Below are 27,462 nucleotides of genomic sequence, written 5' to 3' on the forward strand. Positions count from 1 at the left end.
GCGAGTGACATTTGAGCCACACAAATGCCAGGCTATGACCATCACTAATAAGAGACAATCTATCCAACACCCTTCGATATTCAATGGTGCTATCATCACAGAATCCCCCACTATCAACATCCTGGGGTTACCATTGACCAGAAACTCAACTGGACTCACCACATTAACAGAGTGGCTACAAGAGCAGGCCAGAAGTTTGGAATACTGCAGCAAGTAACTCACCTCCTGACTCCTTAAAGCCTGTCCACCATCTACAAGGCACAAGTCAGCAGTGTGATGGAATACTCCCCACTTGCCTGGATGAGTGCAGCACCAATAACACAAGAAGCTTGACACCATCCAGGATAAGGCAGCCTGCTTGATTGGCACTACATCTACAAGCATTCACTCCCTCTACCACTGACACTCAGTAGCAGCAGTGTGTACTATCTACAAGTTGCACTGCAGAAATTCACCAAAGATCCTCAGACAGAATCTTCCAAACCCACAACCACTTCCATCTAGAAGGACAAGGCCAGCAGATATATGGGAGCACTACCACATCCAAGTTCCCCAAATCAGTCACCATCCTGACTTGGAAATTTATCATTGTTCCTTCACTGTAACTGGGTCAAAATCCTGGAATTCACTCCCAAATAGCATGTTGGGTCACACCACAGCTGGAGAACTACAGCGGTTCAAGAAGGCAGCTCCCCACCACCTTCTCAAGGACAACTAGGGATGGGCAAGAAATGCTTTCCAGCCATCGACGCTCATATCCCACAAATGAATTTTTTAAAAATCATACAGCATGGAAATAGATTCTTCGGTCCCACCAGTCCATGCTGAACATAATCCCAAATTAAACTAGTCCCACCTGCCTACTCCTGGCCCATATCCCTCCAAACCTTTCCTATTTATGTAGTTATCTAAATGTCTTCTAAACATCGTAATTGTACCCACATCCTCAATTTCCATAGGAAGTTGGTTCCACACATGAGCCACCCTCTGAGTAAAAAATTTGCCCCGATGTCTTTTTTAAATTTTCTCTCTTCTCACTTTAAAAATGTGCCTCCTAGTCTTGAAATCCCCCCATCCTAGGGAAAAGGCGACCACCATTAACCCTATCTACTACATCACATTGTACAGTAAAACCTCCAGCACAGTACACACAGTAATAAAGTGCAACAAAAAATAAAATTTATTTGGCTGAAAATCTGATTCATGACAGGGGATTGCTGTTATAACACCAGGTATGAGTCACTTTTACCTGCCAGGATTTGTCACATGGAAAACCTTGACTGGATTTCACAAAGGGAACAATTTACACACACGGAACAGTTTTAGCTGCCATATTTCTCTTTGCTCTTTCACAGGCAATGAGCGTAACTGCCAAGAGTGGGGCATTTGTTGCCCAGCCCCAACTGCCCTTGAAGTGAGTGGGTTCCTACACTCATTTCAGGGGCCATCTAAGAGCTTACCACATTGCTGTGGGTCTGGAGTCACATGTAGGCCAGACCAGATAAGAATGGCAGGTTTCATTCCCTGAAGGATATCAGCGAACCAGATGTGTTTCCATGACAAATGATGATGGTCATCAATATAAAAATAGCCCTACAAACAAAATTTTATTGAATTCAAATTCTACCACTGCATTGGCCCGAGTCTGGATAAGAGATAGTAGGAACTGCAGCTGCTGGAGAATCTGTGATTACAGGCAGCATCTTAAGGGCAGGAAGGCTGACATTGAAGGGTCAAATGTCCGAAGCGTCAGCCTTCCTGCTCCTCTGATGCTGCTTGGCCTGCTGTGTTCATCCAGCCCTACACCTTGTTATCTTTGGATAACAAGTCCAGTTCCATTACCAGTATGCCACCATCTTTCATCAAGATACAGTATTATCAGCAATGGCTGTTCCATTTAAATAGGGAAGCACAACACAATATAAAAATAATCCCCAACACCTTTCGAGCAGGAGACTGATTGCAGTATTACTAACTGCAACATTTCATTTACCACTGGGTATCTTCCTAAGCCATGATTTTTTTTTCATCTCTCGGGGAACTTGGGAAATGGATGGACAGAAGTTCAGCCATGATCTTGGAAATGGCTGAGCAGGCTCATTGGGCTGTATGCTGTACTTCAGTTCCTATATCTTATGGCTACTGGATTATCAGGACATGTTAGTGTTGCTTTTAGCTATCATCAATAACAATAAAAGCATTTGATTTCATCCCACCTTTAAACATAAAAATCGTGACAAATCAATTCCAAAAGAAATGCGAACAAGAGTTAGCCATTTAATTTATTGAGCCTGTTGTGCTATTCAATACAATTATGCTCAATCCATGATCTGTCTCTATGTACCAGTCTAATCCATATCTCTTAACACTTTCAGTGAACATTAAAATATCAAGCTCACATTTACAGTTACCAACTGGTCAAGGAACACTTTTTTTTAAACCAATGTCAGATCCAAATTTTATATGAAAAGCTGTTTCTCAACTTCACTAGTCTTTACTAAGAACAATAAACCTTAATCTTAGACTCTCCAAGTAATGGAAATAGTTCCACCAATCTAACCTAATATGAAAAACAGATCTACAGCACAGAATAAGGCCTTCAACTTATCACGTCTGCACCAATCTAAAACCATCATCTAATTATTCTAATCCCATTTCCCAGCACTTAGTCCGTAGCTTTGTATACCTTGGCATCGCAAGTGTACATCTAATTACTTATTCAATGTTACGTGGGTTTCTGCCTCTACCACTTTTACGGGCAGGGAGTTCCAGATTTCCAACACCCTCTGGGTGAAAAAGAACTTCCTCACATCCCCTCTAAATCTCTGCCTTAAATCTGTGCCCTCTTGTCATTGATATTGCCGCCACGGAGATAATTTCTTTCCTGTACACCCTATCTATACCCAAAGGTTTTTTTATACCTCAAATCTCCTCTGCTCTAAGGAAAACAACCCCTGTTTGTTCAGAGATAGTAGGAACTGCAGATGCTGGAGAATCTGAGATAACAAGGTGTGGTGCTGGATGAACACAGCAGGTCAAGCAGCAAAGGAGAATCGGAGAGGATGCAGAAGAGATTTACCTGGATGTTACATGGACTGGAGAGTTTCAATTATGAAGAGACACTGAACAGACAGGGATAACAAGGTGCACAGCTGGATGAACTCAGCAGACCAACCTATGCTGCTGCTTGGTCTGCTGTGTTTATCCAGCTCTGCACCTTGTTATCCCTGTCTGTTCAGTGTCTCTTCATAATTGAAACTCTCCAGTCCATGTAACATCCAGGTAAATCTCTTCTGCATCCTCTCCGATTCAATCACATTCCACCCATAATGAGAATTCCAGAACTACTCACAATACTCTCGTTGTGGCCGAACCAATGTTTCATAAAGTTCCGGCATAACCTCCCTGCTCTTCAACTCTCTGCCCAGCTCATGAAGGAGGTACTCAATATGCCTTCTGAACCACTTTATATACCTGTTCCACTATCTTAAGAAATCACACCAAGATCCCTCTGATCCTCAATGCTTCCCAGGGCCCTATTGTTCATCATGCATTTCCTGGCCTTGTTTGTGCTGCCCATGTGCCTCACCTCGTACCTACCTTAACGGATTCTATTTGCCACTGATTAGTTCATCTATATTCTCCTGTTGCCTAAGTTTATCCTGACTATTTACCACCTCATTAGAATCTGCAAACGTACTGATCAACCCTCCTACATTCAAATTTAAATCACTGATATCCATCACAAACAGCAAGGGTCCCAAACACTGATCCTTGTGGGGACCGATTGGAAACAGACTTCCAGTCACAAAAACATCCCTTTTCTCCCTGCCAGTCAGGCAATTGTGGATCCAATTTGCAAAAATTTCCTTGGATCCCATGGGGTCTTACATTCCCCATCAGTCTCCCATGGACGACATTATCACAAGTTTTGCTTAAGTCCAAACAAATTACATTGAATGCATTGTCCTCATCAAAAAATTCAGTTAAGTGAGGTCATGTCTGACCAACTTAACAAACCATGTTGACAGTTCCTGATTAATTGTGACCTCTCCAAATGCAGTCCCTCATAATTACTTCCAATAGTCACCCCACCACAGAGTTTAGACAGATTGGCCAGTTGCTTCCTAGTTTATCTCTTGCTCCCTTCTTAAATAATGGTACCACGTTGATCTTCCTTCAGTCCTCTGACCAGAGAGGAATTTAAAATAATTTCCAATTATTGCCAGTGACAAATCAATCAAAAACAAGTCAGACGGCATCCTTAGAAAGGCTCTCAAGCTGAAACATGAACTCTCCACAAACACTACCTGATCTGCTGAAAATTTGAGGCATTTCCTGCAATATGAGAAAAAAATACAGTTGCATGCAACAAATATAACCACACCATGATTTTGCAACTGTGCAGGAGGGTGGTGGAAGAAGAGTTTGTGGGATATTACTCCTTAATTTTATTTTCAAATTAATCGAGTAAGTGCAATTCTTTAGTAGGACATTCTCCACATTGAAGAACTATAGGACATGTATCTTCAAGTATAAAATAGTCATTTATATAAATTGGCAAATTACTTTTTACTTGCTTGTCAATTAGCTAAGAAAATATACTCTTAAAAAGGTTTAAAAACAAACATATGCAGGTAGACATATACACTTCATTACTTTCGCTCTCCTACATCTAAACATTCCGCAGGTACACAGCTGAAGATGGAGTTTCCTCGAACCATGAGGACCACAAAAGCCTGTATATTTTTCCCAATAGCTACAGATAAGCAGTTTGCAAATGTATCAAGCCAAATGCAAACCTCTCTTTTACTTTGCAAAAATGGGAACTATTTTGCAAATAATATATTTCAAACTGTAGAATTCAAATGTTTTTTTCAAAGACACATTAATACAATATATTGCCTATTTGTGATTAATGTGTTTTTAAAAACGTGCAACACAAGGCATTATTTCAAGGCATTGCATGCTGAAAATGGTTAAGAAAATTAGAGGAACAAGCAGGTTTTAATGATGCATTTTTTAAATGAAGTCTTTTTTAAAAAGTCAATCACTAAACTTATAGTTTTATTTTAAATCCAATGTAGACTCCAGACAATGAAGCACTTGGTGTAATTTATATTTAAATTATAATCACAATTGGGTTTCTAATCTTACTTCGTTAAAAGGAAGAATAGACATAATAATCCATTTTAATTGGCAGAGATAGAGTTGGTCCCAGGAACTTAGCTGGTTATTAAAATATTGAGACAATTGGGAGAGGAAAAACTGTGTGAAGGGCACTTTCATGCTGACAAACATTGCCAGTAACAACCAGTATTGCTAAACAGTTTTAGAATAGGATAAACATGCAATAATTTGACACCTGCTCCATAAATTTACTTGGGCAGAAAATAAATTAAATTATTTTCTATAATGCATCCTTAAATTTTAAACACAAATAACATATGGTTTTGTCATTAGCAAAACAATTAAAAACACTCAAATTGTGTACATCTTCAAAACAAATAGTCAAAGTCAGCATGATTCTTTTCCATTGATTTGAAATAGTCACGAGTACAAACAACTGGGATTCCACAATGCTGAGGAACACTAGACTATAAAGTATCTGTACATTATATCACTATTATTTGATCTTTGGGGTCTGCTAACTTTGAGAAGCACATACAACACTAGAACCAAACAACGGAATGTTTGCTTTGTAAATTGTTCACTCATTACTTCCCTACATTGACGCATGAATGAAGAATTTAAAAAAACAGGCACCGTCATGCTCTGTTTCTCAGGTGTAACAACTCTGGCAATTTCTACGAAGGCAGCGAAGTGCCCCCAGAAATTGCCCTGCTCAAAAAGCAAATCAATAGTTAGCAAAAAGAGAAGACAGAGCACAGAAGTTGGGGATGCTGTGGGGGATAAGAATTCAGGACTGACAGAAGAGGGGAGTGACAGCACATGTAGCAGTTTGAATTACAATACCTACAACGGGAGGGGTCAATTCTGCATTCACCAAAGCACGTAGGAATACAAAAAGAAAAGCAAAAATAAAAGACTTGAAGCAACCTGACAGCTTGCATACTTGTCCAACTATTATTAATTTAATTCCTCTGAAACAAACAAGCAGCACATCTGCTAAATTGCCAAATGAAGCTGGAAGAGTGCTTAATTGCTAGCAGCTCATTTGGTTATTTTAATACTTAATTGAAAAATTTGTTGGTGGAAATGTTAGTTTCCATCTACATTAGAACGGGAACTCTTCACTTTTCGAAGTGCTTACAAATTGAAGTCTTGATTAAAGTGCTATATGGTAATTAACTACATAATGTTGGGTCAAAATGCTCATATGCTTTAAAATGGGCCTGTGAATCACAATGTGCTGTGTCAAAGTCCTGCAGATACCACATGAACTTGAAGGTTCTGCTCAGTGTCTTAACCGGGGGTGCAAAATAGTGTGAAATCAGTGCCATTGAAAAACCAGACTACAGCTGTTAAAGGTGAAGCACGTTCTGACTGCAAGACATACTGACGTTATTGGAGAAGAGTGCGCAACTAATGAATCACTTTTTAAAAAAACACACAACGTGGAAAAGAATGGGCTCCCACAATATTCTGTTGCAAAAACACAATGTCCTGGTTCAACAACAGGACACAATGCTACACGTTATGTTTAAGTTTATTTTTGTTATTATTGTACCTTGAAACAGAAAGTGATTGTTCAACATGTTATCAGGTGCTACATCAAATGCCATATTAAAAAGTTACAGTCAAAGATGGAACTTGTAATCAGGAGCTGGACGTAAAACAAAATGCATTTATGTAGCATCTGTCTGTTGCAGCCTTGCCATTATCTAGCACCTTATGTGAACTAACTTGCTCATATTAATCCTCTAGGCTAATTCTGAAAAAAGCTGTATGGGTAAAATGACGGTGCCAGGAACATATTGAGCTTGATCGCCATCATAGTGGGAAAGATAGTGGGTTGGGAGGGGGCGGGAAAGATGTTAGGAGAAAAATAAACGGCACAAGGCAACTGAGGAAACCAAATGAGCTATCAGCAATTAAGCACTTTTCCAGCTTCGTTTGGCAAATATGCTGCCCTTTGGTATTTAAACAAATGGTTCTGCTGCAACATCTTTTGAAGAATTCACCTTAAATCATATTGGAATAAATACTGCAAACTTGAAATTTTTTCTTAAGCATTACTTATTTTACATAGAACAGTACAGCACAGAAACCGGCTCATTTATTCATTTATGGCCTACCATATTTGTGTCAATCACGATGCCACTCTAAACTGATCGCATCTGCCTGCACCAGAGGACACAGTTTAAAAATAAGGGGTAGGCCATTTAGAACCGAGTTGAGGAAAATCTTCTTCACCCAGAGAGTGGTGGATATATGGAATGCTCTGCCCCAGAAGGCAGTGGAGGCCAACTCTCTGGATATGTTCAAGAAAGAGATGGATAGAGCTCTTAAAGATAGTGGAATCAAGGGTTATGGGGATAAGGCAGGAACAGGATACTAATTGTGGATGATCAGCCATGATTGTAATGAATGGTGGTGCTGGCTCGAAGGGTCGAATGGCCTACTCCTGTGTCTGTGGTCACATAGTCCGTCTCCCTCTATTCCCTGCCTGTTCATGTGTCTGTCTGAATTATTTCTGCCATTGAAGACAGGGATAGGCGATATCCGCACAACTGTTAGTTAGTCTGGTTTTAGAGAAAAACATTTGAAATACCGTAAAGCTAGGTTTTGAGAAAATTTAGTAAATAGATAGGATAAGGCTCAAGGAAGAACTGATTTTTCTTTGGTGCAAATGTAGGTCTGGATCCTGGAATTTGATTTTAAAAGATCTTTAACACTAAAATTAAAACAGATTAAATATATTATTTTAGACTACTGTGGATTGTCTTAGCTGCTATGGATGGAAGTAAAACATCAACAGGGTTTTCAGAGCAGGTTAGTGGATAACGGATTGTCCTGAAGCCTGTTCAGCAAGATGGAAGCTCCTAATAAAGAGTTTTCAGTTTTGTAGTCAGAGAGAGCATCGATCAGGCAGGAAAGGCCTCAAGGAAGACCTGCATTACTGCAATAATATTGTTAACACAACGTGGCAGAAGATTACACTCAGAGTACCCTGTTCTCTTGTTTAATTATGTCATTTTTAAATATAATTTGTAAGTTTACTTTTCTTGCTGCTGTACCTTGGAATAGAAATGATTGGTCAGCATACTATCAGGTACTACAAACCAAAATTTATGGGTTAAAGATATAACGTGTAATCAGTTTATGCATAAAACTTACCAATACATCTTCATGTAAATAATCAATAGTTGGCCAAATGAATGGAACAAGAAAATGAGGCATTACAGCCGTAAACAGACAAGAATAAAATCAATAATAAAGACAGTGACCTCCTCTTGGGACAAGAAGTGGGGGGGGGATCTTTAGTTCCCTTTCAAGCTGGGCTTTCATTCTAGATCCAGCTACAGATTTCGCACAACACAGTTTTCCTACCTTCCAACAAAGTTAGGTCATAGTCCTTGTTTGGCTTGTGCAGTGCTGGATATTTATTGAACAGATTGGCAACAAAGGCCAAGTTGAGTTTGGGATTACCACTGACAACATCAACTGGTGTGACGAACTGTCTACAGCCTAATTTATCAGCTTCTCGTAGCATGGACTCTGCCCTTTTGAGGTCATCCTTTTCCTGCAAGATCACGGAAACAGCAAATCAGACAACAGAACAGTTTCTTGGAAAGGGGAAAACAGAAAAGAACAGGACAAATACCCAAAGAATAGTGACAAAACAAACTCACGTGTAAACCTGTCATTTCAATCTCAACCATCATTTCATCACCTTCTCCACTGGGAGCAATCTGGCTGAGTAGATGGAAATAAGCCCCGGAATCCTAGGCACAATCAAGATATTAAAGTGAGATTTTAGGGATGAAACAATCTCCAAAAATTACCAGAGAGAGAACAATTTGTTACACCAGAAGAAAATCTGAGATTTTCAAGTCAGACTATTCAAATACTCAAGTACGAAGCCCATATTGCTTTCAAATCTTGTTTTGTGTGTATTTTAGTATTGCAGGAAGTATTTTGTGTCGTTGACACACCAACTGAAAACAGCCAATCATCTCACATCTCAAACAGAATACTGCAGATGCTAGAGATCTGACACAAACACAGAAGTATTGAGGAACTCAGCAGGTCTGTCAGCATCTGAGGAAACAGAAAGAGAGTTAACATTTTAAAACTTTTACCTTTTGAGAAAACCTGAAGAATCGGCAAGGTCATGGGGTTTTTCGGTCATGCAAGTGCAGAGGTTGGGCAAAGAGGGAGTGGGTAAAGGAACAAAAGAGAACAAGTCAGGACCGATTGTATGACAAAAGGGACAACGATGCAGGACAACCAAGATGGTAATCAGATCAGTGAAGAAACAAAAGATGTGTCCAGAGATGGTATAAATTGGAATGGCAGCCTGATCGTCAATAACTGCTGTCAGAAGAAATGAGTTAAATTATTTGAAACGGCTGAACCTTGTCCAGGAGGCTAATAAGTTCCTGAGTTAACAGTGTGGAATTGGAGGAGTTCCTCAGTTTATGTTTGGGTTTAATGGAACATTGAAAATGTCAATGTATGAATACAGTGATGAATTAAAACACAAATAAAGCTAGTGGACTGAATGCTGATTGTTTGGATTGAAGTGCAATCATTTTTAAAAAATGTCTATCTTAGTCTGCTGTAGTCATGTGACTTCTACCATGAAACATGCACCTTTAGTCCTTGTTTTGTACACAGGCATGATGTCAGAAGAGGCACTGAGGTGAGGTTCCACAGCGGACGTAAAAAGCATAGCTACATGAACTGGCAAGGGAGAAAGAAAACAGAGACTACAAAAAAAAAGCTCAAGTGAAAATGATTGCAGCTTTCCGTCTACCAGCTCCTGTTCAAATTACTGGGAATATGAGACACAGAATGAGGAATTCTTCGACCAGTAATTGGGAATTATACAATAGCTATGGATTTGTTGAACAAGATCTGCAGAACAAGCAGAAGTCGCTATAATTTATCACTATTGGGAAGGGATGGTTTCTAAATATATTTCACTCCAAATATCCCTATGGAGAGCAGGGACAAAACACATGGCACAAATTGTAAAAGGTTTGAAGGCACACTTTCCATTCCAAGGAAGCGTTATGTGCGAATGGAACATATTCAACAACATGAAAGAAGAAAGTGTTATGGACCAGACCAAATCCCCTCAAAATGTATTAAGAAGGGAGCCTAGACCCTAACTACTACTTATATTAAAGCTAAGTGTAAGATGTTGCATTCTAGATGCAACTCGATTGGTTAAACTATCAGATTTAAAGCAAAACACACTTTATTCATCTACTGTACTTAAAATTCAACAAAAGAAAGGAATTGGAAGAACTTTACTCAAAAACTTAACAGAATAATAGATATAATAACTATTTCTAACTAACTGTTCCAACACAATATCATCCTATAAAACACAACATTGCCAAAAGGCAAATTCAAAAAACTGATGGTCTCAAATGCAATTCTAGTAGCAGGAAGAGAACCCCCAGCTTTTGGCTGTAACCAAGAGATGGAAAAAAAAATAGCTTTCACTTCAAGACCCCAATAGTAAACGGTGAAAACTAAAACTAAAAATCCTGGTTCAATGAATGTATGACCACACCCATTCAGGCTGCCTCTATTGTTCCATTAAAAAAAGCCATGGCTCACAAGCTATTCACTCTATTAGCACCAGTAGACTGTTTGGCACCTCTGTCTTTTTTTGAAGACTGGTTTTAAAGGTAGACAGAATAACCTCTTAAAGCCGCAATTTTGTCATAAAAGTGAAAAATAATCATTGATCAATACGTAACTAACTCAGCTTGTAGAAACTGTGGAATTCATAAAATTAAAGGATGATGTAATTAGAAATAGGATTGTATTAGGGATAAGGAATACAAAAGTGAATGCACACCCACTGAGAGAAAACATACTTACACAGAGAAGAGCAATGGACCTGTGCAAAGTGTCAGGTTGTGAATCAGCAGCTATAGCACATGTACCAGAAAAAAAAAACTGGTCTTGCATGATGCTGACAGATCCTCTGGCCACACAAGACAAAACAAATACAAAGTACAGGATGCAAATGCTATGAAAGATGTGGTGTAAAAAAAGGCATGTCCAGCCTGGGGAAACCAGTGTTCTCACTGTTAAGAACCTGAATACGTGCGTGTAAAAAGAAACACAACCAGCAACTCCAGCTGGAGAAACAGCAGCTGAAGACTCTGACGAGTCACAAAACATCATATAGTTCATTTCAATCAGATCAATAGGTGAGACATGGTTTGTGACTATTAAAATGTCGACTACAGGAGTAGACTTTCAAGTCAATGTAACATGTCAGACATTGGTGCATCATGCAACACTATGACTTTCACTGACTTATGTGAAGTGGCTCAACACAGTGATCCAAAAACTGGATCTGGGTGGGATGCTCTTTGGAGGGTCTGTGCAGACTGGATGGGCTGAAAGGCGTCTTTCTGCACTTAGGGAATCTATGATTCTAAGCCATTGCTGACCACAACCAAAATCTAGTGTGATTGCTTCACCTAAAAATGAACAAGAAAAATTACAATTCTAGATGCCCAAACCTAAGGATACAGGTGATGTACTGACTGTAAAGGGGCAAGAGCTGTCACAGCAATGCAGCAACCAATAGATGTGAAAGCGTGCAATAATTTTTTGGATTTGTCCACTATCTGATTAAATTCTGACCCAATGTGTTGCTGTGATGTGAACCATTCCACTAACTCACAGCCAAGGAAGTGCAGTGGGAATCAGGACGCAGAATACAAAGCAGCATTCACTAAAATCAAGCATCTAGTGCTATACAAGCAGCCAGTCTGAAATACTAAGATTTAAACGAGCAAGTCACCCTGCAGTGTGATGCCATCATGACAGGGGTTGCAGCAGGACAAATCAGGTATATTTGCATCCAGCACAGTAACACAAACAAAGATGGTACACCCAGATGGAGAAAGAGTACCTGGCCACAAGTGTTTCCTTACTTCCTTGGAAAGTCATAGTCAAGTTATAGATAAAGTTATAGTCAAGTCTGACCACAAGTCACTTCAAAGTCCTTGGAGGATGTGACTAGAAAAGTTGATGAGGGTCAAGCTGTGGATGTGGTGTATATGGACTTCAGCAAGGCATTTGATAAGGTTCCCCATGGTAGGCTCATTCAGAAGGTCAGGAGGAATGGGATACAGGGGAACTTAGCTGTCTGGATACAGAATTGGCTGGCCAACAGAAGACAGCGAGTGGTAGTAGAAGGAAAATATTCTGCCTGGAAGTCAGTGGTGAGTGGTGTTCCACAGGGCTCTGTCCTTGGGCCTCTACTGTTTGTAATTTTTATTAATGACTTGGATGAGGGGATTGAAGGATGGGTCAGCAAGTTTGCAGATGACACAAAGGTCGGAGGTGTCGTTGACAGTATAGAGGGCTGTTGTAGGCTGCAGCGGGACATTGACACAATGCAGAGATGGGGTGAGAGGTGGCAGATGGAGTTCAACCTGGATAAATGCGAGGTGATGCATTTTGGAAGGTCAAATTTGAAAGCTGAGTACAGGATTAAGGATAGGATTCTTGGCAGTGTGGAGGAACAGAGGGATCTTGGTGTGCAGATACATAGATCCCTTAAAATGGCCACCCAAGTGGACAGGGTTGCTAAGAAAGCATATGGTGTTTTGGCTTTCATTAACAGGGGGATTGAGTTTAAGAGTCGTGAGATCTTGTTGCAGCTCTATAAAACTTTGGTTAGACCACACTTGGAATACTGCGTCCAGTTCTGGTTGCCCTATTATAGGAAAGATGTGGATGCTTTGGAGATGGTTCAGAGGAGGTTTACCAGGATGCTGCCTGGACTGGAAGGCCTATCTTATGAAGAGAGGTTGACTGAGCTCGGACTTTTTTCATTGGAGAAAAGGAGGAGGAGCGGGGACCTAATTGAGGTATACAAGATAATGAGAGGCATAGCTAGAGTTGATAGCCAGAGACTATTTCCCAGGGCAGAAATGGCTAACATGAGGGGTCATAGTTTTAAGCTGGTTGGAGGAAAGTATAGAGGGGATGTCAGAGGCGGGTTCTTTACACAGAGTTGTGAGAGCATGGAATGCGTTGCCAGCAGCAGTTGTGGACGCAAGGTCATTGGGGACATTTAATGAGAATGCTGGACATGCATATGGTCACAGAAATTTGAGGGTGCATACATGAGGATCAATGGTCGGCACAACATCGTGGGCTGAAGGGCCTGTTCTGTGCTGTACTGTTCTATGTTCTATGTTCTAAAGCATTCTCCTCAAGCTGCTACCATGCTCCAAAGTGCCTTTCATTCATGTCACTCTGGTTACAGTGATGTCACCTGGATGCGACATACAGGCACATTCTGTCAAGGGCAACCCTCTCGATGAAGGAAGTGGAAGGTGCTTCAACAGAGTAGGAAATCTTCCACATTTTCCATGTGAAAGAGCAGTACGTCATGCTTTGGAAGTCATCAACCCAGCAGTGAACGGAATACAACAGACAAGTGTCTTGTTCAAATCAAGTAATCTATCCAATAAGATGCAAACCTCCGACCGTTGCAACAACTAGTGGCAAAAAAATGGTCAGACAGCATTTAGGACACTCTTGCTGCTTTAAGAACATACTGGACATGCAGAGATGAATTGACAGCCCAAGACTGTGCAAAGAAAAGAAAATCAATTTCACTAAGGAGTTGACAGAAAAATGCTAAAGTGTGTCCATGCAAACCACGAGGCAACTGACTTAAGGCAAGAGGTGTGCTCAATTGGCCAAACATGAGGAACAAAGAAGCATATCAGCCAGTGCCAAAACTGTAAAGAATAAACCAGCTAAGCAAGCTGGGAGGCCATTGATGACACATTAAATCCCAGGCAGTCCATGGAAGAAGCTGGGAGTAGACCACTTCACACAAGCAGATTACCTTGTCACAGACGACAACTATTCTGACTGATGGGAGTGAACCAGTTGACAATGACTACTGCTGAGATTGTCAAATACATAAAAGCAGAGTTCAGCCGTTACAGCATCCCTAATGCGGTCTTGAACAACGCTGGCCCTTAGTTCACAAGTGAAGAATTGAACTGTTTCAGGAAAGACTGGGCAACTTGACCGCTTCCACGTTAGCGCCAATCAAATGGAAAAGCCGAAGTGGCAGTAAAAAAAACATGAAAGGAATCCAAGAGATTAAGGAATCTGCAGACAGATGTATACAAAGCAATCCTGAGGGGTGAAGGAATGTAGCCACTGAAGGCATGGAAAGTATAATGACAAACATGTTACTGCACACAAACTACTCTTCCAAGAACAGAAAAGATTACAGAGGCAAGATGTAGTAATGTGTGAGTGCAAAAGAATCAAAGTGAATGGCAGAAAGCCCAATTTAATTTCAACAAGACGGCTAAACCATTGTCAGGATTGAGACTTGGAGAGCCAGTCAGGGTACAAACATTGAACAGTCTTAACAAAAGGCAGCCCAAAAGGCAACTCAGGACCAACATGAAGCACTTTAATCAGATGCAGAGGAAGTGAATGACCAGCTAAGCTGTCTCAGCCTCAGGCAAATATCCCCAGCAACAGAAGCTGTTCCTCAACTGCATGCGGCTGACCAGGAAGAGGTGAATGCAACACTGAGACAGAAAATACAGCAAACAACTGACCCGTAAATCCACAGAATCAGCAAACAACAAGGGAATGACACTCCCTGGCCGTGAACAGCCAATGATAACAACATGCACACCTACAATTAAGAGACTATTCTGATTTTTAAGGAATATGCGTGTCAGACAAATACAGAGAATAATGGAAAATACACACTGACGAAGCATGAGAACAGATGCCCATGGAGATTGTAACATGGTTAGGCAAAAATGTGCATCATAATGCAGGCCTTTTCTCTTAATTTTCTATTTTTAAAAAATGGGACATTTGCAATCACATAAATGTCTGTTCTAGTCTGCACATCTACCATATGCTACACTCCTACATCTCAAACTTCACTTCAATAAAGTGCTTGTGACTCCCTTGTGCACAGGAACCCACACTAAGCAGTGAATACAGCAGATTCTGTAGAAAGTAGCAAAACATGTGATTCACTTGCAACGTATGTTGGGTATTCTGAAAGGACTAAAAGGATAGATCTACTGGAAGTATCCACTTAATGTTACATTCCTAAAAATTGTAGCTTTAAATAAAATGACCAAGTAAATTAGAGGTTCTCAAAGGAATTTGTGTGAAATCCAGAGTGATGTTACTTCGAACATTTATTGTCTAGTAGAAAAATTAAGTTCAAGCTAAAATACTGTGTTCTTAGCTGAAACAGCTTGCAAAACAAAACATCTTAGCAACGATATACTTCCAGTGCAATGGTGTACTTTCAGAGAGACACTTGCATTTTTAGATTGACAAGTCACCATCTAGTGGTAGAAATCAGTCAGTGCAGGCAGCATTAAGGAGCCAACACAAAGAAGGCTGGAGAAACTCAGCAGAGAGTTAAAGTTTTGAGTCTGAAACTGGATTCAAAACATTAACTCAGTTTCTCTCACCACAGGTGCTGCCAGGCCTGGTCAGTCTCTCCAGCATTCTCTATTTGTATCAGATTTCCAGCATTCATAGTACAATAAACTATTTTAACTGGCACCTTGTGAACTGGCACTCTTGATAAACCAGCAAAAACATACCGAATACCGTGAAGTTTACTGTATTATCGCGATTTCTGCAATGTCCAAGTAGTTAGTTCAGGGTGTCAGTGAGAAGGCTCTCACAGAATCCCAGAATCCCTAGTGTGGAAACAGGCCATTCAGCCCAGTGAGTCCACACCACCCCTCCAAACAGCATCCCACCCAGATCCATTCCCCTACCCTAACCCTGTAACCCTGCATTTCCCATGGCTAATTCACCTAGTCTGCACATCCCCTGACACTATGGGCAAGTTAGCATGGCCAATCTAACCTGCACATCTTTAGACTGTGGGAGGAAACCCACGCAGACACAGGGAGAATGTGCAAACTCCACACAGACTGTCAACTAAGGGTGGAATCAAACCTGGTGTTGAATAAAGTCAGCCAGCAGTGCTAACCACTGTGCCTCAAATAAACCTTTGTGGCTTGATGGCTAGGTTTTGTTATTATTTAAGTGAATTATGCTGTAAATAAAGTATAACAGTGATGCATTTCCCCCTGCATGATGTTTCTATGACTGAGTGTGTGTTTTTACATTGATTATGTGGCCTTCTTGATCAAACACAATATTCGATCAACTGGCACACTCCTGGTCCTATGGGTGCCAGATAATAAAACGTTTTCAGTATTTTGTTTTTACTGATGAAGCATGGCTGGTTTGATTATGGGGAAAGAGGAGCCTGGAAGCCAATGCTACAAGGGCAGAGGGAACTCTAGGAGGCAAAAAAACAACAATATTAAACTGGGACTGTAAACATAATGCGAGAAAATCTGCTTTAAAAAATAAAACAATGTTAAGGTAAAGTGATGTTGAACAGGGCAAGTTTAAGCAAGGAATTCCTGCATCTCCTGTGCCTGTACAGGAAGGTGGCATGTGAAAGAGAAAGATGAAGGTTTAGTTATGGACAGATTAGGACTTTGCAAGGGGAGGGGAAGATAAGCTTGCTGTTGGCATCATGGGCAGGATGATCCACTGAACTGGAGGCTCATAGAATGGACGATATCAGCATGAGGGGCCCTATTGCGGTTTTGAGAGAGAGGGAAATGGGCGAGAACAGAGTACAGGCAATGCAGCTGAACAAGGTGAACAGCCTGGTTTTCCACAGTGGCAGGAAATCCTCAGATTAGGAAAAGATAAGTCACATTGCGAGTACGGGAATGGAACGTGACACTGTCAGAACAGATGTGACAGAGGCAGACAGACCAGGAGAATGCAATAAGTGCTGACAGTAAGTGGGCTGTGAGGAAGTGTGGTCAAGGTAGCTCTGCTTCACTGGAAGCTCACTCATTCCCACTTGTGGATCCTCAATTCTTTCCTGTTTGAGGATCAAACCTGGAATCCTCTTCTACACATTGTATTATTCAATTTTCAAATGCCTCAACTAACCCGCAACTAAATTTTCAGTAGAAAATCTCAGTGCCAACTCCAAATTATCCTTTCTGTCTTGAGCACCTTGTCCCTATTGAAAAAAAGGGAAAACAATTCTACCATCCTAAGATCAGAGACCAAATTAGTCTCAAGTTACCTGACAGTTAAGTGTGAAAATGGGCATAAAATCTTAGTGGTGAAATATTTTGTCAAAATGTGAGTACCTTAATATCTTGACTGAAGTTGTTGATTTTATGATAGCCTGCATTTTCAAGATGGTAATTGACCCAACGTAAAAGCAGATCTTCAGGTGAAAGTTTTAGCAGCTCCTCCAACTCTTCACCTTCCTTCAGCAAAGCAATAAGTGCTGGAAACAAATAACAAACAGCATCAGCATCTTACAATTCCTCAGGATGACAAATACAACGTTCATGTAGAAAAGGCCATCACAAGCTAGAAACCATAAAGGGCAAACTGCTTTGATGTAACTTAGCTTTCAATGTTTAGGACAACATTTATTACAACAGTTGCCAAGGGCCTTTCAAAATTACAAATGCCATTGTGCGCTTCATGAGTGACGGCTTATTAAACATTGCTTAGTACCTTGAAGGCATTACCATAGAAACAGATTTTGTAAAGGGATATCACCACCCTTGAGGAACTGCTAAAAGTATTGACAATAATGAAATGAACACACAATAGCAACTCCTCTTCAGTCATGATGACACCACCCAATCTTTGTCATGGAGAAATAAATTTCTGGGAAACAGTAAGGCACTCCCAGACACAATCAAAACACCAACTTGCTATGCCCTTAAAATGAAAAGGGGCATGCGTTTTATTTTTAAGACATATTGCATTCTGCCAGATAAAATTGCAGAAGCCATCTATATTTTTTTGCTTACCTTCATTCCTGGTAATCTGAATATCAGCAAAGAGGCCAATTTTTATGATCTGCCAGAGAAGGCCAAGCACCAGGTGATGTCTCCCTTCCTTCAGATCTTGTGCACCAATGTTCACCACAGTACAGCCAATGGCAGAAGCAGAATTCAAGGCAAGGTTCAGGTTCTCCTGTGAGAGAATGAATTAGTGCTGTGATGTATTCAAACAAAGACACTGTTTCCAAAACAGCAATGATGTATACATAAAACACTCCTTTTAAAATAGGCAGTGTATACATACATGAAAAACAAAACATGACGCTTCAAGAAACAATATCAACTGCATGAGTATTTTTCTTAAGAAAAATACTGTCACAAGAACTACAAATAAAATTTATTAAATACAGCAGTCAACTAAAGATGAAGGATATCCCAAAATATTTATTGTCCACCATTCATTGACATTAAAAATCTTTAATAGAACAGCAAACTTTGTTATAACTGGCAACCCACGAACCAGCACTCCTGACAAACCTGCAAAAATTATGGACTTCAAATACCACAAAGTTTTTATTGTATGGTCGCACAGTCTGAGTAGTCAGTTGAAGGTGCGAGCAAAAAGACTCTCCTCCAGTAAGTTTTATTTAAGGCAAAGTTGCATTATTCTTTAAGTGATGTATGCTGCAAATAAGGTATAACAGTGACGTGCTTCCCCCTACATTATGTTTTCATTACTGAGTGTTTTTACATTGATCATATGGACCTCTTGATTATCTGGAATATCAGATCAACTGGTACTCTCCTGATCCCATTGGAGCCAGATAATTAAAAGGTTACTGCACCTTCGTAAAAAAGTCAGTAAAATTTAGGGTTGCATGGCGGCTCAATGGATAGCGCTGCTGCCTCACATCATGGGGGACCAAATTTCAGGCCACTGTCTGTGTGGAGTTTGCACCTTCTTCCCGTGTCTGCATGAGTTTTCACTGGGCGCTCTGGTTTCCTCCCACAGTCCACAGATGTGCAGGTTAGGTGGATTGGCCATGCTAAATTGCGCATAGTGTCCAGAGGTGTGTAAATTAAGTAGATTAGACATGGAAAATGCAGGGTTAGAGGGAAAGGGTAGAGGGATGGGTCTGGGTGCAATGTTCTTTGAAGGGGTGGTGTGAACTTGTTGAGCCAAATGACCTGTTTACATACAGTAGGGATTCTATGATAATTTCAAAAGTAGGTATCAGTTGGTGTCTCTAGCAGAAACAAACAAAATGGCAATATTTCAAATGTCTTAAAGCCTAGATGAAACTATTGTTGCTGGCAAGACAGCACTTACAGAAATAGTGAATGGAGTTAATTTCCTCTTGTTGATCACACGGTCATCGATTGTGTCTGGCTGAGATAAGTTAATCATTTTGCTGGACAGAAAAAGAAAGAAATTTTGATGTGAACAGGTTAAGCTGCAAATCACTTTGGAGAAATATTTTGTGTTTAGTAATTGTGCAGCACTGCCCAAAGTTGAAAATGTTTTTCCAGAAACAGCTTCCTCACCGACAGTACATCAGCAAATCAAAGCAATTAAACATTGACACTGCCTAATACCACCAACCCTACCATGACAAAGTGAACTCATTAACGTCAACCTGATCAGTGTAGAGTAATGGGTGGTGTGCATTGAAAGGGGGTGGAAGGAAAACAAGAGCAGTTCTCCAGTTTACTTTAGCAACTACTGGGAAACAATGGAGTTACAGATGCTTACTCAGCCCTCATCATTGAACAGTCTCCCATCACACGTAAATTTTGCCAGGAAAGAGCTGAGGGACTTGTTAAAATATCACACAAGACAGTTCAGAAGTAGACCAAAACTATGCAGTGATAAAAATGATCCATTGTACAAATAACCTGCATGTTTTTCCTTGCTGCTGAAGAAAACATTTTATGCGATGTTAGGGGAGACCAGGACCCTGAGGGCACAGCCTTAGAGTGAAGGGATGACTCTTTTAGAACTGAGACGAAGAGGAATTTCTTCAGCCAGAGGGTGGTGAATCTGTGGAAGTCATTGAGAGCTAGGAGCATGTCACCTGCTTGGACCCTTGGGGAAAGATTGATTTTTTTTTATTCATTCACAGGATGAGGGCGTCATTGGCTAGGCAGCATTTATTGCCCACAAAAGAGTCAACCACATTGCTGTGGGTCTGGAGTCACATGTAGGCCAGACCAGGTAAGGATGGCAGTTTCCTTCCCTACAGGAAATTCATGCACCAGATTAGTGTTTCCCAACAATTGACAATGGGTTCATGGTCATTATTAGACACTTAATTCCAGATATTTAATTCAAATTGCACCATCTGCCATGGTGGTATTCAAACCCAAGTCCCCAGAACATTAGAGATAACAAGGTGTAGAGCTGGATGAACACAGCAGGCCAAGCAGCATCATAGGAGTAGTAAAGCTGACGTTTCAGGCCGAGACCCTTCTTCAGAAATGATGGAGGGGAAGGGGGCTCTGAAATAAATAGGGAGAGATGGGGAGCTGGATCAAAGATGGATAGAGGAGACAGACAGGTGGAGAGGAGACAGACAGGTCAAAGAGGCAGGGCTGGACCCAGTGAAGGTGAGTGTAGGTGGGGAGGTAGGGAGGAGATAGGTCAGTCCAGGGAGGACGGGCAGGTTGGGGGGTGGGGGAGAAAATGAGGTTAGTAGGAAGGAAATGCGGGTGCGGCTTGAGGTGGGAGGAGGGGATAGGTGAGTGTAAGTACAGGTTAGGGAGGCGGGGATGAGCTGGGCTGGTTTTGGGATATGGTAGTGGGAGGGGAGATTTTGAAGCTTGTAAAGGCATCCTTGTGGCAAACCCACATTGATACCATTGGGCTGCAGGGTTTCCACCCAAAAGATTGCAGGAATAGCAATTCTGCTTTGGGAACCCTGCAGCCCAATGGTATCAATGTGGATTTCACAAGCTTCAAAATCTCCCCTCCCCCTACTGCATCCCAAAACCAGCCCAGCTCGTCCCCGCCTCCCTAACCTGTTCTTCCTCTCACCTATCACCTCCTCCCACCTCAAGCCACAGCCCCATTTCCTACCCTACTAACATCATCCTGCCCCCTTGACCTGTCCGTCCTCCCTGGACTGACCTATCTCCTCACTACCTCCCCACCTACACTCACCTTTACTGGCTCCATCCCTGCCTCTTTGACGTGAATGTCTCCTCTCCACCTATCTTCTCCTCTATCCATCTTCTATCCTCCTCCCCCTCCCTATTTATTTCAGAACCCCTTCCCCTCCCCCACTTCTGAAGAAGGGTCTAAACCTGAAACGTCAGCCTTCCGGCTCCGAAGATGCTGCTTGGCCTGCTGTGTTCATCCAGCTCTACTCCTTGTTGTCTCGGATTCTCCAGCATCTGCAGTTCCTATCATCCCCAGGACATTACATGGGTCTCTGGATTAACAATCCGGTGATAACACCATGAAGCCATTGCCTCCCCGATTTAAAAGGAACAAATAAAATATGTCACCAGCATCTCAAGATTCAATATGCATGGTCATCATTTTATAAGAATAAAAATGTAAAGAAGCAACAAAATAAGTTACCATAGTAGAATTCCATCACCGACTGCACTAAACAGACGGTCACTGTTGGCATCCATAGGAATTAAATGTTTACAGTCAGGATCACCTTCTAATGCTTTGTTAATCCAATTAACAAATGCAACCTTCTCCTCCTCTATAAAATAAATTACAAGAGCAACTTTCAGTTAATTGTAGTCACCTCCTTTAATACAACATGGAAAAAGAATAGAGACTTAAGAGATGGAGGAACACAGTAGTTTCAAGAATAATGCTTGCCAGCAGCAATTCACTACCAATGGCTTTGAGAATAATTACCTTTATTTGTCAAGTATGCCATAAGCTGAAGTTGGATTTGAACTCAACTTTCTAGCTCAAAAAGCAAGACTGCTGACAAATGACCACTATGAACAGCTAAATAATTAATGAAAATTGTAACCACTATTTAACGTAAAAGAACTGATAAGCGAAAGGAGCTGCATGGTTCCCAAAGTTGAAGACTACAGGTAAACATGATAAAAATTGAACTGTTATTTCATTTTTCAGTAAAATCAGTCTTTCTAAAAAGAAACAGCAGTCACATTTCCCAGCTGCAAGAGCACTGATTGCAAAGGACTGGAGCAGTCGCCGTTATCCTTATTGATTTCACCATCAAGGTTCTGCGGTTACCAGTGATCAGAAACCTATCTGGACTTGTCTAATAAATAACTGTGGCTACAGGAACAAGTTTGAGGCCAGGAATTCTGCAACAAGTAATTCACCTCCTGACTCCTCAAAGCCTGTCCACCATCTACAAAGGCACAAGTCAGGAGTGTGATGGAACATTCCCCTCTTGCCTGGATACATGCAGCTCCTAAAACACCCAAGCTTGACACAATGCAGACGGCTTTACTGCCACCGCATCCACAACCTTCAACATGAACTTCGTCAATCATTGGTGCACAGGATAGTGGCGCGTCCCATCTAGAAGATGCATTTCCAAAACCTCATCCAGGTTCCTTTGGCAGGAACTTCCAAATCTGCAACTGTACCAGCTCAAAGAACAGATACAGCAGATGCCTGAAAACATTATTGCCTGTACGTTGCCTTCCAAGAGACACATTCTATCCCCAATCCATCATTTTCACTCAATCACAGATCTGGAACACCCTTCTTGAAAATATTACCCACACCTCATGGATTGCAAGAGGGTCACAGTTTGCTCACTATCACCTTCTCAAAGGCATTTTGAAATGGTTAACAAATGTTGGTGCTGACAGTGATGCTCAGATCACACAAACAAATAAATAAGAGAATATTTCTCTAAGTCACGGAGACAACTCCAAGTATTTACTTTTTGACTCATAAACCTGTACCTACCTGATGCAAGTAGTTTCAGAGTATTTTATCTTTCAGTTGAGAACACGATGCAAACAAAATCAGAAGAGATTTCAAACATTTCTTCAGCCTTGCACTGAAAACCAATGTTATTAAGTTACAATCGAAAATCAAGCCTGGAGGGACCTTGAGTATTTGAATGTGAACAAAAATCACCTTTCAAAAATAAATGGAAATTTGATACTGCTGCCAATATTGCTGCAACCCAAAAATCAAACTTTTGGCTTCCAGCTCTCACTAACCACCATTCAAAGGTGAACTCAATTATCGATCCATGTTATAATGCCTGTTGATAAAAGGCATTTGTCGTGATTGAAACTGGGGCCAGGTGAATCTCATTGACTATGAGCTCCTTGACTGGGGCTGTTAACCTGGGCCAGTTAGGGAGCCCTGGCTGACAGATATAAACAGAAGATTCAGAAGCTCACCTCAGTCTAGGAACTGGCTGGTCACAGCTCATGTACAGTGTAAATGTAATAAAGTGTGAATTGCTGACAGGATACCTGCATCCGTGCAGTTATTTCACATATGGAAACTTCAAGGGGGAGAGATTATTCAGCAATTGAAATGCCTCCTAATCTGTGCTAACCATGACAGCCTGCTCCCATTGAAAGACTTGTCAAAATCTAGCTATTGCCCGAGACGTGGAAATCAGTGCAGGGAAAGACACACTGCTCTTTCAACTTCAAATCCAAAAGTGAAAGGCCAAGGTCCACTGCACAATATCACCAAAGCTACACAGACCAAACAAGACCAGCTAAATCAGGAAGTAATGATCCAGAGATCTGGATCTTATATTTTAAAACACACCAGTCACCAAGAGTGAGGGAGCTCAGAACTGACAGTTTTCAGCTGCTTTTAATAAAAAAAAGGAACATGCTTTGGTCCGTCCATAAACAGTTAATATTACATGTCCAACAAGTAGTTTTAACCAATACATTAATATTTAGAGGCTGTTCAACACTATTACAAGGTAATGAATAAAAGGGTGAGATTGTACATTAACAAATTACATTCACTGGCAGGTAGATGTTACTTTGGGTGTGAGAAATATTATTAAGTCTGCATTTGGCTGGCAGTGTGACCAGAACAGTGTTCAAAGACGGTTCGCAGGGCAAGGACAGCAAGCAGTTGCTGAACTGTATTAACTGACAGGAGGGGTCAAAGGAGTAGGACGAGAGCTGGACAGAACAGCAACCCGGGGTTTGCTGGGTTATCACTGCAGTGGGCCAGTGGCTTTTCAGGTCAGGAGCATGGTTTACTCCTCCTGACCCCATTAAACAAATTTAACAATAAAAAGGGGATAGCCTAGTGATATTGTCACTGGACCCAGCTAATGTTCTCAGGGCCTGAGCTCAAAACCAACCGAGGCATGTCCTAGAATTTGAACAAAATATCTGGAAATAAAACTTTAAAAGGACACTGGAGCTATCGCTCATTGTCATAAAAGCAGATCTAGATCAGTAATGGCAGAGAACTTCCATCTTTACCCACTCTGGCCTGCATGTGACTCCAGACTGACAGCAACATGGTCGCTACTTAACGGCCTTTTGAAATGACCTAGCAAGCCACTCAAAATCTAAACCACAAACAAAAAAAACCCCACCTACTTTTAACTAAGGCACTGCAAAAATTAAATGACAATTTTAGCCATGTTTACCCTGCAAAGATCTGGGCATCCTCAACATTAACATTCGACCCAATAGTTTTTTTTTTAATTCACTCATGAGACGTGGGCGTCACTGGCTGGTCCAGCATTTATTGCCTGTCCTTCGTTGCCCACGTGAAAGTGGTGCTGAGCTGCCTTCTTGAATCACTGCAGTCCTCGAGGTGTAGGTTCACTTGCAATGCTCTTAGAGAGAATTCCAGGATTTTGACCCAGCAACAGTGAAGGAACAGCGATATATTTCCAAGTCAGGATGGTGAGGTGGCTTGGAGGGGAGCATGCAGGTGGTGGTGTTCCCATGTACCCACTCTCCTTCTAGATGGAAGCAGGCATGAGTTTGGAAGGTGCTGTCTAAGGCACCTCAGTGAATTTCCACAGTGTACCCTGTAAATATAAACACTGCTGCTACCAAGCGTCGGTGGTGGAGGGAGTGGATGCTTGTGGATGTGATACCAATTAAGCAGCTGCTTTGACCTGGATGCTGTTAACCTGTCGGTGTATTATTGGAGATGCACTCATTCAGGCAAATGTCTGAAGCCTTCAACTGCTTCTGGATATCAACTGGACAGAACTGAATTGGTTGAAAAAAAAGGCTTCATGACACAAAGAACAATACAACACAGGAACAGGCCCTTCGGCCCTCCAAGCCTATACTGACACATTTTGCTCTTCCATACTAAAACTGTCTTCACTTACAGGATCCGTATGCCTCTCTTCCTTTCCTATTCATGTATTCATCCAGGTGCTGCTCGAATGCTGCTATTGTGTTTGCTTCCACCATCTCCTCTAGCAGCACGTTCCAGGCACTCACCATCCTTTGTGACATGGGCTGCTTTCATCACAGCCAACCCATTTTCACCCACTCAGTGTCTTCAAGTCTTCCAGCACAAACAGACCCTTTAGCCAACTGAACATCTCACATTTCGGTAAAACAAACAAGGGCAGAACTTGCACAATTAAAAGGAGGGCCTTGGGTAGTGTTGTAGAACAGAGCAACCTGGAAGTTCAGGTACATAACTCTTTGAAGTTTGTATCACACATAGATAAGGTGTTTAAGAAGGTATTTAGTACGCTTGCCTTCATTGCTCAGATCTTTGAGTATAGAGTTGGGACACTATGTAGAGGATGATGGTGAGGTCCCTTCTGGAGTACTATGTCCAGTTCTGTCCTCCCTGTTACAGGAAGGATCTCATTAAGATAGACAGGGTTCAGAAAATATTTACCAGCATGTTGCCAAGAATGGATGGTTTGAGTTAAGGAGATTTTTCACTGGAGCATACAAGGTTGATGGTGACCTGATAGAGGTTTATAAAATCATGAGGGGTATAGAGAAGGTGAATGGTAGGTGTGTTCTCCCTAGGGTTGAAAAAGGTGAGAGGAGAAAGATTTTTAAAAAAGAGAGATGAGGGGCAATTTTGTAAATCGCAAGAGGCAGTTTATTTGTGAAATAACCTTCCAGAGGTAGTGGCAGATGTAGCTATCATTACCAGTACATGAATAAGAAACATTGGAAGGGGTATGGGCCAAGCACAGGCAGGTAGGATTAATTTAGTCTGATCTTACGATTGGCACGAGATAACAAGGTGTAGAGCTGGATGAACACAGCAGGCCAAGCAGCATCAAAGGAGCAGGAAGGCTGACGTTTCCGGCCTAGATCTGAAATGTCAGCTTTCCTGCTCCTCTGATGCTGCTTGGCCTGCTGTGTTCATCCAGCTCCACACCTTGTTATCTCACATTCTCCAGCATCTGCAGCTGCTACTATCTTATGATTGGCATGGACTGGTTGTGCCATATGACTCCATGACTAAAAACAGACGCAAAATATTAATTTAATATCTCTGCTGTCTCCTGAGGTTCTAAACGAAGACACCCTCTTTGATCCTTAAGGGGTCCTACTCTCTCTCTCTAGTTGCTCTCTTGTTCTTAATGTACTTGTAGAATATCTTTGGAACATCCTTAACCTTATTTGCTAAGGCTCTCTCCTCTCCTCTTAAGAAAGCCTCTACGCCCTTTATACTGTTCAAGAGACTGATTTGAACCTAGTTATCTGTAGCAAATGTACAATTTTTATTCTTGACTAGAGCCTCAACATCTTTATCCATCCATTGTTGCCTAATCTCACAAGCTTTACCTTTCACTCTAACAGGAACATAGTTACTCTGAATGCTTGTTATCACACTCCTGAAACCTCCCATTTGTCAATTGTACCTCCACCTGCAAACAGTCTACTCCAATCAATTTTTGAAAGTTTTTGTTTCATTCTATTAAAATTTGCTTTCTTCTACTTAAAAACTTTAATTTTATGGAATAGTTATTTTCCATAACTATTTTAAAACAAATACAGTTATGATTATTAGACTGAGGTGGTGATGATCAAGTGGTATTATCACTGGACTGAATCCAGAGGCCCAGATAATGTTCTGGGGACCCAGGTTCGAATCCCACCATGGCAGATGGTGGCATTTGAATTCCATAAATACCTGGAATTAAGAGTCTAATGATGACCACGAATCCATTGCCGATTGTTGGAAAAAACTCATCTGGTTCACTAATGTCCTTTAGGGAAGGAAAGTGCCATCCTTACCTGGTCTGGCCTATTAAAAAAAAGATGCAAAGTGTTCACTTACTATCACTTCAGTCACTTGCTCTGCCTTATTTCCCAGTAGAAGGTCAAGTTTTGCTCCTTTTCAAATAGGAATATTTACATATTGATAGAGAAAATTTTTTTGAATACTTTACAAATTCCTCACCACCCAAACATTTAACACTGTAATACTTCCAGCCAATGTTTGGAAAATTAATATCACCTATTACAACCTTATTATTTT

At 41.1% G+C, this 27,462-nt stretch overlaps 1 protein-coding gene across 5 annotated transcripts in view; it reads right to left on the bottom strand.

Annotated features, from left to right (window-relative positions):
• Positions 1–27,462, bottom strand: part of LOC125457882 (plastin-1-like) — a 160,740-nt gene that overhangs the window by 35,170 nt on the left and 98,108 nt on the right. For all 5 annotated transcript variants that reach the window (XM_048542612.2, XM_048542616.2, XM_048542613.2 and 2 more), the window contains exons 5-10: positions 21,616–21,748; positions 19,363–19,444; positions 18,060–18,225; positions 17,379–17,521; positions 8,817–8,909; positions 8,515–8,707 (exon numbers count right to left, since the gene is read on the bottom strand). In XM_048542612.2, the coding sequence (XP_048398569.1) occupies positions 8,515–8,707; positions 8,817–8,909; positions 17,379–17,521; positions 18,060–18,225; positions 19,363–19,444; positions 21,616–21,748 (810 nt within the window). The remainder of the gene's footprint in view (positions 1–8,514; positions 8,708–8,816; positions 8,910–17,378; positions 17,522–18,059; positions 18,226–19,362; positions 19,445–21,615; positions 21,749–27,462) is intronic.

Source organism: Stegostoma tigrinum, chromosome 14, assembly GCF_030684315.1.
Source record: "Stegostoma tigrinum isolate sSteTig4 chromosome 14, sSteTig4.hap1, whole genome shotgun sequence".
Classification (NCBI taxonomy): domain Eukaryota; kingdom Metazoa; phylum Chordata; class Chondrichthyes; order Orectolobiformes; family Stegostomatidae; genus Stegostoma; species Stegostoma tigrinum.